Consider the following 11,205-nt stretch of genomic DNA (forward strand, 5'->3'; position numbering starts at 1 on the left):
GGATGGATGGATGGATGGATGGATGGGTGGGCAGTGGGTGGGTGGATGGTTGGGTGGGTGGGTAGATGGATGGATGGTGAGAGGGGACAGAAGATCTGAAAAGGAGCCGTCACCCAGGCGAAGTGTCTAGTGGGCCAAGGCCAGTGGGCCCTCCAGTCGCCTGGGCAGAGCAGCTATGGCCTTGAGAAGCCAGCTCTGTCTTGGGGCAGGGTGGGGGCGGGCTGGGCACAGGGTCCCCCTCCAGTTGCATCTCACCTGAGCAAGTGTGCTTGTTCCTGTGGAGAACATAGCCCAAACGGCAGGAGCAGTAGAAGCCACCCAGGTGATTGTGGCAGTGGTGCTCGCAGGTGGGGGCCTCTCCTGGGGGCACCTGGCACTCGTCAATGTCTGGGGGAGGGGCCGGCAGGCAGTCAGCAGGGAAGGAGATGGGACATCGCTGAGGCCTAGGCTCAGGTTTAGGGCCTCTCCGGTATCATGGCCTGACCTGAGAGGAGCCTCCTCTTGTCTGCAGGTGTCTCATGCCCAGCTGAGCGCTAGAGGCCCAGGGTCACTGTGACCTCCCTGCAGCACTTGGAGGGAGACCTAAATACCATCTTTTTTAAACCAATGACGGTTTAATGGTCCTGCTTGTGGTGACTAGGCTAGTGAAAGGAGCGGCCAGCACGGGAACCCAGTGGGTGGGCCTCTATATGGGTTTCACCAAATTCTTGCAGCAGTCTCAGGATGAGCACAGAGAGGTTGAGCCACTTGCCCGAGGCCAATAGCAAGTCCCTGCGGGAGCCAGAATCTGAAAGCAAGTGTCAGACTCGAAGCCCAGAGGCAGATGCCGCGCTCAGGCCAGTGGGGGGCATCACTTTCCACCTGTGAACGGGCTCACTCGGTCCTTGCATCACGGGGCCCGTGAGAACGTCCTGGCTCAGCACCTGGCACAGAATGGGGCTCAGCCTAGAGCAGAGGTCCTGGCTGCTGCTGCTATTTGCACTGTGATGATGATGTCAGACCAGGTGGGGACTCCCTCCTGCTGGTTTGGCAGGAGTCCAGCCTCAGGGAGGGGGGCAGAAGGGAGGGCTGGTCTGGCCCAAGACAGAGTCCCCCCCGCACCAACCGGCCTTCTCTCAGCTCACCCTCTGCTGAGTAGAAGGCCTCGAAGCCCACGAACGGCTTCTCGTTGGAGTAGTCGGAGCGGAAGGTGACGTCGAGGCTGGAGCCCGGTGAGTAGAAGGTGGCGTTGCCGGGCGCCCGCTCCGTGTCCGTGCTCTCTGACCCGCACAGCGTGGCCAGCACCGTGGTCCCGGCGCTCAGCTGTGGGGTTGCGGGTCACGGGGGGGAAGGCGAGACCCCGGGCCTGCCGGCCCTCCCTCCCTCGCTCCGAGGCCAGCCCCCGCCCCCGGGGGTCCCCGTGCCCCAGCCCGTCCTGCCGGCACCTTGACGAAGTCGTACTCGCAGAGGTACGAGGGCTCCAGCTGGAAGTGAGTGAAGTGGAGGCGCAGGCGGTAGCCGGGGGGCGCTGTCAGGGCCCAGCGCTGCTCTTGGTTGTTGGCATACGTGCCTGGGAAGCCAGGAGATGCCAGGCGCCCGAACACGGGCTTGGGCCACTGCGGGCCCGAGGACGTGGTGGCTGCCGAGCCCCACAGCAGACCCAGGGTGACCAGCAGCCTGAAGGCAGCGCAGGGGAGGGGCGGTGAGGCCCAGTCTCACCCCTCACCCCCCGCTGGGGAGACCCTGGGGGCTTCCACCCACCTCATGGTGCACTCGCCAGGCCCGGTCTGGAGCCCCGGGGCGCCTCACCTTTGATCTGTTTGTCCAACGGCCGGCCCTGCCCCCAGCCGCCCTGCCCCTGGCATTCTGGGAACAGACCCCATGACTCCTGCCTGCCCAGACTTCCGGGCAGGCAGGACAGGATGCTCCAGGAGCCAGGGGGCTGAACCTGGATGACAGCCAGCTCCGGGAACAAATCCTGGCTCTGTCCCTCACCCTGAACCTCTGTGGTTCCCCCGCCGTGTGTGACTTCCGAGGTCGCCCAGGGTCTCTGTGACAATGACCTCGGCAGCGATGGCTTCTAGGCGGAGATGGGGGAGGCACACACACACACCTACCTTTGCCTCCTGAAACGCTACGATAAGAGAGAAGAGAAAAGTCTTAAAAACACGAGCCCACGACGATGGGGAATGTGGGAGAGGAGGCAGCATCAACATTTAGGAAGCTGGGGAAACAGATGGACAGGTGGAAACAGCTCTCCAGGAAGCAACTCTAAGTTGGCAGTGGAATCAGGAATTGGTGGCACCAGGTCCTTCTGGACTCATGTAAAAATCTTGCCAATTCCTACTTCCCATCCCCCGACCTCAGCAGAAACGTGGAGACTTATTCTTGGAGGGAGTATAGGGAGAGTCCCAGGCCCAGCTGAGCATGGGAGGGGCAGACAGAAAACAGGGGCACTAAGCAGACAGGCCAGCCTTCCTCTGATTCAACTCCTAGAACCTGGCAGCCACCAGGCTTCTCTCTTTTTCCTGGGAAGTGTTGACGAGTTCAGGAGGAAAGACCTAAAGACACTGACTTAAGGTTCTACGAGCAAATGGCTCAGCCGCCTCACCCACAGTGAAAGTCAGCTGACAAGCCCCCATCATGCGCTCAGAGCTTCCAATTAGCTTTTTAGTCCCCAGTCTTACACATGAGCAGAACATTCAAGGGTTACTGAGGAAAACCTCACACGTGAGGGAGAAAGCCCCCCAAAATCAACCAACCAACAACAATAACAAAACAGTAAGAAGCAGTGAGAAGAAAATGTCCAAAACTAAAATGAAGCAATAATTAATATCTTCAAAGCAAAAAGAGAGGCCAGAACAAGAAGCAAGAACAGTATGCTATTTAACAAGAGCATTCAGAGAACAAAAAACAGTTTGGGGAAATAAAAATATGACAGAAACAAAAAACTCAATAAGATGTTTGGAAGATAAGATTGAAGAAATCTTCCAGAAAAAGAGTCAAAAAGAAATGAAAAAGCAGTAAAGTCCTATACAGTATGTCAAAAGACTAAATAACAGGAATTCTAGAAAAAGACAACAAAGAAAACAGAGGAAAGGAAATTATAAACAAAATAATGCAAGGAAATTTCCCAGAACTGAAAAGAATGTGAGTTTACCGATTGAAAATGTCCTCCAAGTGCCCAGAACAACAGATGAAAATAGAACTTTACACCTGATATTTGCAAAACACCAGAGAGAAAAATTATGTTCTACAAACTTTGAGAGACAGAGAGAGAGGAGACAGAGAGAGGAGAGCGAAAACAGAGCAGATCACATACAAAGGATCATGAAGAGAATGATTTTGGAGCCATCGAAATAACACTGGAAACTAGAAGCCAGAGTCCAGTGAGTCCCATATTGGGGTATTCACGCCCTCATGTGTAGTCCTCTCCCACACTGAGTAGGGCTTATGGACAGGGCATGACTGGAATGATGGTGTGTAATGTGTGGCTAGGCATACAAGACATCGCAGCGTCCACCTGGCTCTCTGATCACTCGCTCTGGGGGAAGCCAGCTGCCATGTGTGAGGATACTCAGTGTCCCTGTGGAGAGGTGCACATGGGGAGGAACTGAGCCCTCCTAACATGTCAGCGTAATCTGCTAGTCATGTGACTGAGTCATCTAGGAAGCTGACCCTCCAGCTCTAGCGACAGCTTTACTGCAATTTCATGAATGACTCTAAACCGAACCAACCAGCTAAGTCACTCCCAAATTCCTGACCCACAGAAAAGACATGTTGATTGTTACTGTTTCAATCTGCTACATTTTGGGCTAATTTTAAACACAGGAATAGATGATAACAATGGAAAACAGCAAATCTCAAAATGTTGAAGGAAGATAATTTCCAACATATTTCTGGTTATTTAAAACTTTCATCCCTTGTCCCCTTTCTCAGAAGGCTCCTCTAGGATATGCTTCACCAAAATGAGGGAGTAAACCAAGAAACAGGAAGATATGGGGTCCAAGAGACAAGAGTCCCGACAGGGAATCCCACTTGGGGTAGTCAGGAGGCTTGGAACAGATTTTTCAGGAAGATGAAAATGATAGGACACCGGTAGAGTCCAAAGATCCTCCAAAATATATTTTTTTCCAGTAATTATTTTTCCTAAATGAAAGTGTTATATACATTATGGTACAACTCATAATAAAGAAATGCATGGTATGTATATTAGTTTCTTATTACTGAACATTCCATTAAATATAATCATGAATTATAATTATAATGAGGCTAGGTAAAATACTTAGAATCTCACAATAAAAAAAAAAAGAACTGATTAGCATATTGACCAGAACCTCAGGAAGTGTTTTGAATCCAAACATCTTAAGAGCTTTAGCGATTTGGTAAAAGTTTGGGGCTAAATTAGTGATAAATTTATTGAAAATTAAACGAATGCAAAAACCCTCCAGGAAAAACAAGAAGCTGTGCCAGAGATAAAAAGTTATCATTTTCTCTGAGTCTCAGTTGAGAACGGCATTTGCATAAGCTGTAATGGTGCAAACACTGATTGCGGAGCCAACCAAGGTTATCGTTTAATGCTTGAGAGTGTGGTAGGGCAGGGAAGCAAAGAGCTAAATCCTCACGTTCCCCAGTGGAAAAATCAACAATTATGACTGAAACTGACAAATCGAGAAGAGTAATACAAGCATATTGTTTAGAGGCATGACCAAAATGATCAGCTGAAAGAGGTAAACGTGGCTGCCTCCGCGGAGAAAAGCAGGTACAGCAGGGCTGCTATTTCTGTCCTAACAATCCGCATGGGAACTACTTGTATCCTTAAACCGGGGGCGGGGGTGGGGTGGGGGGGGTGGGGAAGCAGGGCTAATTTTTTTTTAAACTTTATTTTTTTATACAGCAGGTTCTTATTAGTTATCCATTTCACACCTATTAGTGTATATATGTCAATCCCAATCTCCCAACTCATCCTGCCCCCCAGCCACTTTCCCCCCTTGGTGTACATACGTTAGTTCTCTACATCTGTGGGCAGGGCTGATTTTAATACCTGAATTTCAGAACTCTAGATAGGATTGATTTTATTCTCCGTGCCACAGACTGGGCCTGTTCACGGCCCTCTTCCAGATTTCTGGAACTTTGGAGGACTCAGGTCACATCCCCACCGAACGAACGCCTGCTTTTGCTTCTGCTTCTGTGGATCTGTGTCCAAATCACATCCACCCAGCTGTGGGGTTCAGTCCTCAACACCCACCCTTTCCAGGTGGGCACATGCACGCAGACTCCACTAACAGCTGAGGAAAGGGGGGGACTGACCCTGCAGACACCTTCTAGCCCAGGTCAGGCATTCTTGCATCTACTTCTGCAACCTGGGCCCCCTCTTCCTCCTCGGCCCCGAGAAGAAATCCTGATTCCCACCAGCTCAGTGAGAACAACGTGACATGTGCTCCTTAATGAAGCCCTGTAACAGGTGAGGACCACTGCTCTCATTTTACAGACAGGGTGACCGAGTCAGGAGTTGTGAGTAGCTCAAGTCACAGAGTTAGTGTGACCCAGGTCCAGTACCCCCAGCGCTGGGACCACCCCCCTTCCCTGCCCACCTTCATTCCCTGGGTCATCCTCATGATGGACCTTCCTGGATCCTGGTCAGTAAGATGAGCCATGGTGAGGAGGGCCACTGAGAGTGGAAGTCCAGGCAGCTGCCCCTGCTGGGAGCCCCAGGGTGCCCCGGCTGAGCTGCAGAGGTCCACAGAGCGGAGTGGCTCCTGGGAGACCAGCTGCCTGCTAAGACCTCGGGCATGTCACCTCATCTTGTGTGGAGTTAACAGTATCTTCCTTCCTACCTTCCTTGTCAAGGTTAAAGGAATTCAAGCAGGTGACAGGACAGTGCTCCACAGCTGGCCATCGCCAGTCCTCCTTTGCCTGGTACTTTCTTGCAGCCCAGCCAAGTCCTGACTCCGCTGGGCCTCCACGGGAGGGGGAAGACCGGGGGGTTGGAATGGGGAGGTTAGCTTGGGATCAGACTTGCTGACCAGGGATGAACCCCAAAACATGCTCACAGACCAGAGGCTTCGTGAGGGTGGAGCATGGGAAGCCCAGAGGGGGCGGGTGACTGGCCTGAGGCCACTCGAGGGGTTGGTGGCGCAGCTGGACCCCTGTTCCCACCCCTATTATGACTGCAGTCTTAGCCCCTGCCGAGTGGGGCCTCCAAGGTGGGTGCCCAGGGTAGGAGCGGGGTTGGGAGTATCCTTGAACCACCACCAGGGTTCCCACACCCATGCTGGCCCCCAACCCGCCAGCCCCAGTCTCCCAGGTTAACACATTCCTTGACCACGTCCCTGCTGAGGGCAGGTGTGGGGCGGGGGAGGTGATGCCGGCTTTTGCAAGGAGCAGGGGCCAATCCCCCGAGTTAGGAGGGGGCTGGAGGCCCCCTCCCCCAGCCTGCAGCCTGTTGTGGTGGCTCCTGTCCCACCACCAGACCCTCAGTCCCCGCAGTCAGCAGGACCGAGGTGCCTGCCGGTCCAGCACCTTGGAGAGGGGACAGTCACATGCCCACAGAGTCCTTGTGTAGCCACCCACACCTGCTTTCTCAACCTCTCAACACTTGGGGGAAGCTTCTAGGAACTTACCGGAGGGCAGGCTCACGAGGGGGGCAAGCAGGATCTGAACCCAGGTCTGTAATCTGAGCCGAGTCAAGGCACTTGACTTGCAGGCCCAGGGAACCGGACCCCAATCATGCTCCTCAAAGCTGCCTCTGGGGTCACATCCGCACCCACCCCAGGATGGGACCTGGCCCAGAGTCTTCTGAGGACCCTGCTGGGCAGCCCCAAGACAAAGCAAAGCCCCTGATTTTGACAACCCCCAGCCCAGGCCCCATGGGCCTATCACCAGCAGCCTTGTGCAGAGCTTGGTGAAGGAATGGCTAAAGCTTCTCAGGACAGACTTGGGTCCACTTTGATGACCGCTGCATCCCTGGGCACCACGGGGCTCAAGGGGCCGGTCCACGGTTACACAAGGAGGCAGGCCTGCCTACTCCCGCGGCAGACAACTGAAGGCCAGACAGCAGGGCCAGCTCAGGGTCTGGTACACAGGGGAACCCATTAATGGCTGATGCAGCCCCTGCCTGGGCCAGTTTGAAGTCCAGGGACACACAATTCAGCATTCTGTTATAAATACACGTGTTTGGTGAGTCAGGGGCGACAGAAGGTGGGTGGTTGCTGTACACAGCTGGTATAGGCTTGGAGGCTGAACTCCACACACAGGAAGACAGACAGTCTGCCCAGCAGGGCCGGCCGGGCAGCGTTCTGGGGCCTGTAACACTCGGTTGGTGGGTGAGCCAGCGGGGGTCTTGTCCAGGGCTGGTGGGGCCCAGGCGCCCCGGAGGCTCCCTGGCCAAGGTCCTGGGCAGCGTGGGCAGCGGCACGTGGGCTCAGTGCACATCATTCAGGGCCTGGTGGGACACGAGGCCTAGTCAGGAGGGTGCTGGATTGTGAGGGGGGTCAAAGGGGCCCTTCAGGGAGCCCCGGGTCTCCCTGCCCCGCAGGTAGCTCACCTTCCGGGCAAACTCGGGCAGGACGAAGGCTGCCTGGTGCACGTCGGAGTTGTAGTATTTCAGCTGCATCTCTTCCACCTGCTTCTGCGTCAGCTGTTGCACGGGCTCCCGGAAGTTGGTGCTCTGGGGACAAGGCGGGGGTCTCAGGGGAGCGCTTTCCGTGCCCACCTGCCCCGCTCCCGCCCCCAGGACAGCCCACAGCTCACTGGGTTTTTGCTGCACAGCATGAAGCCGATCTGGCCACTGGGGTAGGTGGGGATGGTGCAGTAGGCGTAGTCCACCACGGGGAAGAGCGACTTGCAGAAGTGCCGCATCTCCTTGATGAGGTCCAGGTGCAGCCACTGGCACTCGCCTGGGGGCCGGTAAGGCGGCATCAGCACCAGGCAGGCGGTGCTCCCCCCACACCCCCCGCGCTCCCACCCCAGCCAGCCCCTTCCCGCGGGGTGGCCCGCTCACCCTGGCAGCAGAGGATGCCGTCCTCCTTGAGGGCGGTCTTCATGAGCTGGTAGTAGGACTCCTTGAACAGACTCTCAGCAGGGCCTGAGGGGAGTGGGGGATAAGGGACAAGGAACGCTCCGGCTGAGACTGCCTGAGCCCTGGCTCTGGAGGCGGCAAGGGCCGCTGTCACCTGACCACACAGACCCTCACAGCTGCCCAGGGGCAGAGCTGAGAACTGAAGCCAGGTCTGTGGAGTTCAGAAACCAACTATGAAGAGGGTGCTTTTGAGAGGGGCAGGGATCCAGTACCCCAGTATGAGGGGGCTCCACATTTTAATCCCATTCCTGGGGGGATGCTCATAGACATCGCATCAGGGGAATCTCCACCCTGAGCCTTGGTTTAAGGCTAGATACCCCGCACGCCCTGATGCTGGCCTGTCAAGAGCAGAGAGGAGGCTGAAGAGGAAACTGGGGCCTCAGTGGCCCAAGCCCAGAGCCCCACTCTCTTCCAGGTCCTCAACCAACTTGTGAACTTTGTGCAGTTGCCCAGTCCCCCTATTCTGCTGAGCCACGTTTGAGTGGGGAGGTGACAACTTAGAAGGGAAAAGAGCTGCACTAATTCGGGGCCCCCTGTGTCCTCGACTCCGCAACTCAGACTTGGGGCACAGAGCGGGAGGCTGGCCTTCCCTCTGGTGGCTGCCAGAGGCCCCAGGCCATCCACTGCTTACCCATGGGGTCTGAGGAGTCAGTGATAATGACGTCGAAGGCGTCCTGGTTCTGTTTCATGAACTCAAAACCGTCACCCACGTGTAGGGTCAGCTTTGAGCTAGAGTAGCCGATGGCCATGCCCGGCAGGAACTTCTTAGAGACTTGAATGACATCCTGGGGAGGAGAAAGGAGGGAACAGGTTGGGCCACGGGGGTTGGGGGCCCTGGAGGCAGACAGAGTTGAGTGGGACCCCCTCTCGGAGCCCGGTAACCTTGGACGAGCCACTCCCTTTGTGGAACCCCAGTTTCCACATCTGTAAAACAGAGAGCAGTCTGGTACCTCCCCATAACTCCTCAGAGGGCTAGCTCCCGCCTGCAGCTCGGCACACACCTCCACCACCCCTACTCCCTCTCCCCAGACACAGCCACCGCAGCTGAGTGGCTATCTTGCTATTTCAGAGGGTTAGAATTCCAGCCTCCACCGGGAGAGCCTTTCCCTGTCTCCACGTGGCCAGCTGCTTCTCATTCAGACCTCAGCATCAACCCACACCCTAGGGACCTTCCTCACCACTATGCCTTACCTCACATTCCTTTATCAGATAACCCTTTGATATCACGTCCTAACTAGAATATCAGCTCCAAGGAGGCAGGGACTGAACCCGGAACCTAGATGCTCACTGAAGCATGCTGCTGTAAAGGGCAGGTGTGCTAGTGGTTGGAGTCCCCTGGGCCTTCTGTGAAACATCAGCTCTTAGTCTTACTAAGAACTAGCATCAGTGGCACACCTACTCTGCGCCAGGTGCTTTACTATCTGGTTTTCCTACTGAATCCTCCAATGTGTTCTCGAGACCAAGAAACAAGGCTGAGAAAGGTTAAGCCACTTGCCCAAGGGTAAACAGCCAATTCAGGGAGCACTGGGACTTGAATCCAAACCCCGCCCGGCTCTGCGCACTCACCTCGTCAATCTCGCACTGGACCACCGACTCCACGGAGGAATGCTTGACCACCTCCCGCAGGACACCCCCATCCCCGCCCCCGATGATCAGCACCTGCCAGGGGAAGAGTCAGCCAGGAGCGGGGCCCTGGGCACCAGCCCCACCAAACAGGCTCCAGCAGGACTCAGTGGCTGGCCTCCCTGCCCCCCAAACTGCGCTGAGCAGACAGAACCACCTGGAACAATTTCTCCGCTCCTCTGTTCCACAAGCCTTGTTACTTCACTTTCTACTCCTAGAAAAGCTCTCCTGCCCTAGGAACCTGGCACGATGTGTCCCCCGTTCCTGGAAACTCCCTCCAGCGCGGCTCCTTCTCAAGCTCCAGGCCTCAGCCAGGCTGTCAGCCCCCAATCATTGTAAAATGGGTGGCTCTCCCCACTAGCCCCCTCGTCCTTGCTAGCACTTTCTCTGACAGCCGTTTGGGAAGCACCTGAGCTGAGCACTGAGTGCAGCTGGGGCCCCCAGCACTGTTCTGTGGGACCTATCGCTGGCCTCAGGGCTGGATGTGGGTGGGATGGGAGTACCTTGCGTGGGTTGGGGTGGCTGTAGAGAGGCAGGTTGGCGATCATCTCCTGGTAGGAGAACTCGTCCCTCTCTGTGCACTGGATGACACCGTCCAACACCAGCACGTTACCGTAGCTCTTACTGCGGGTGGGAGTGACAGTCAGGAATCTAGGTTCCCCGGGAAAGGGGCAACGTGCCCCGACTCGCCCTGGGTGAGAAGAATCTCCCCCAACCTGCAGAGGGGCTCCAGGGGTGAGTCCTAAGGGGTGACACGTGGCGAGGATCGGCGGGCAGGCCCGCTAGGTGGAGGCTGGACTCGGGGTCCCGGCTCTGACGTGTCCGGGACTGACACGTGGAGCTCGGCGCGTCGGGTCGGCGCAGACTCCGGCTCCCTCCCCGCCGAAGAGGACCGCCCGCAACGCCGGCCCCCCAGCCCAGCGAGACGGGATGCAGGGTGGGGAGCGGACGGAGGGAAGAGACCGGCCTAGTTACGAGAACTTCTGACAGTTCTGCAGGGACAGGAGCGGGCAGAGACGGCCGGGGGCGTCCGGAGGTAAAGGGCGCAAGACAGGGGTCCGGCAGGAAGAGGGGCGGGCTGGGCCGAGACCGGGGCAGGAGTCCCGGCGGGCTGCGTGGGGCTGGGCAGCTGGCAGCCGGCGGTCTGGGCTGAGAGCCGTCGCCGGTGCTCCGGAGCGCGGGGCCGGGCGGGCGGGCGGGCGGGAGGGGGTACCTGCGAAAGACGAGGATATCCTGGTACCGCGAGCGTCGATGGTGTAGCAGCTGCTCCACCTGCAGAGACAGGGCCTGGCCGGGCCACAGGCTGCACGTCTCGCGAAACCAGCCCTCACGGATGGCAGCGGGGCCGGAGGCGGCGGGGCCGTCAAGGCCGGGCTCCATGGCGGCGGGCGGGCGGGCGGCGCGGGGCGCGGGCCCGGGCCCGGGACTGCAGGCCGCGCGGAGCCGCAGCACAACGGGACCAACTCCTCCCCGCCGCCCGCGCCGCAACCTAACCCTGCCGGCGGGGCGGGGCCTGTTGCCAG

The 11,205-nt window shown here is 57.1% G+C and overlaps 2 protein-coding genes across 2 annotated transcripts in view; both read right to left on the reverse strand.

Moving 5' to 3' along the window:
* Positions 1–1,745, reverse strand: part of MASP2 (MBL associated serine protease 2) — a 15,672-nt gene extending 13,927 nt beyond the window's left edge. The window contains exons 1-4 of the mRNA XM_007463184.1: positions 1,741–1,745; positions 1,425–1,656; positions 1,125–1,302; positions 256–387 (exon numbers count right to left, since the gene is read on the reverse strand). Coding sequence (XP_007463246.1) covers positions 256–387; positions 1,125–1,302; positions 1,425–1,656; positions 1,741–1,745 — 547 coding nt within the window. The remainder of the gene's footprint in view (positions 1–255; positions 388–1,124; positions 1,303–1,424; positions 1,657–1,740) is intronic.
* A 5,395-nt stretch (positions 1,746–7,140) lies between these two features.
* SRM (spermidine synthase) lies at positions 7,141–11,157 on the reverse strand. Its single transcript, XM_007463154.1, has 8 exons — positions 10,896–11,157; positions 10,186–10,306; positions 9,626–9,718; positions 8,691–8,844; positions 7,982–8,065; positions 7,732–7,877; positions 7,526–7,648; positions 7,141–7,423 (listed from the first exon to the last, which is right to left on the reverse strand). The coding sequence occupies exons 1-8, from the start codon at positions 11,060–11,062 to the stop codon at positions 7,403–7,405; spliced, it is 909 nt and encodes a 302-aa protein (XP_007463216.1). The 5' UTR covers positions 11,063–11,157; the 3' UTR covers positions 7,141–7,402.
* Positions 11,158–11,205: the final 48 nt, after the last annotated feature.

Source organism: Lipotes vexillifer, unplaced genomic scaffold, assembly GCF_000442215.2.
Source record: "Lipotes vexillifer unplaced genomic scaffold, Lipotes_vexillifer_v1.1 scaffold109, whole genome shotgun sequence".
NCBI classification, from domain to species: domain Eukaryota; kingdom Metazoa; phylum Chordata; class Mammalia; order Artiodactyla; family Lipotidae; genus Lipotes; species Lipotes vexillifer.

Coding starts and splice junctions, on each gene's coding strand:
- SRM (XM_007463154.1), bottom strand. CDS start 11,062: ATGGAGCCCGGCCTTGACGGCCCCGCCGCCTCCGGCCCCGCTGCCATC. Junction 7,878..7,981: donor CGGCATCCTCTGCTGCCAGG/GTGAGCGGGCCA, acceptor ACCGGCCCCCAG/GCGAGTGCCAGTGGCTGCAC. Junction 7,424..7,525: donor TGCCCGAGTTTGCCCGGAAG/GTGAGCTACCTG, acceptor GTGTCCCACCAG/GCCCTGAATGATGTGCACTG.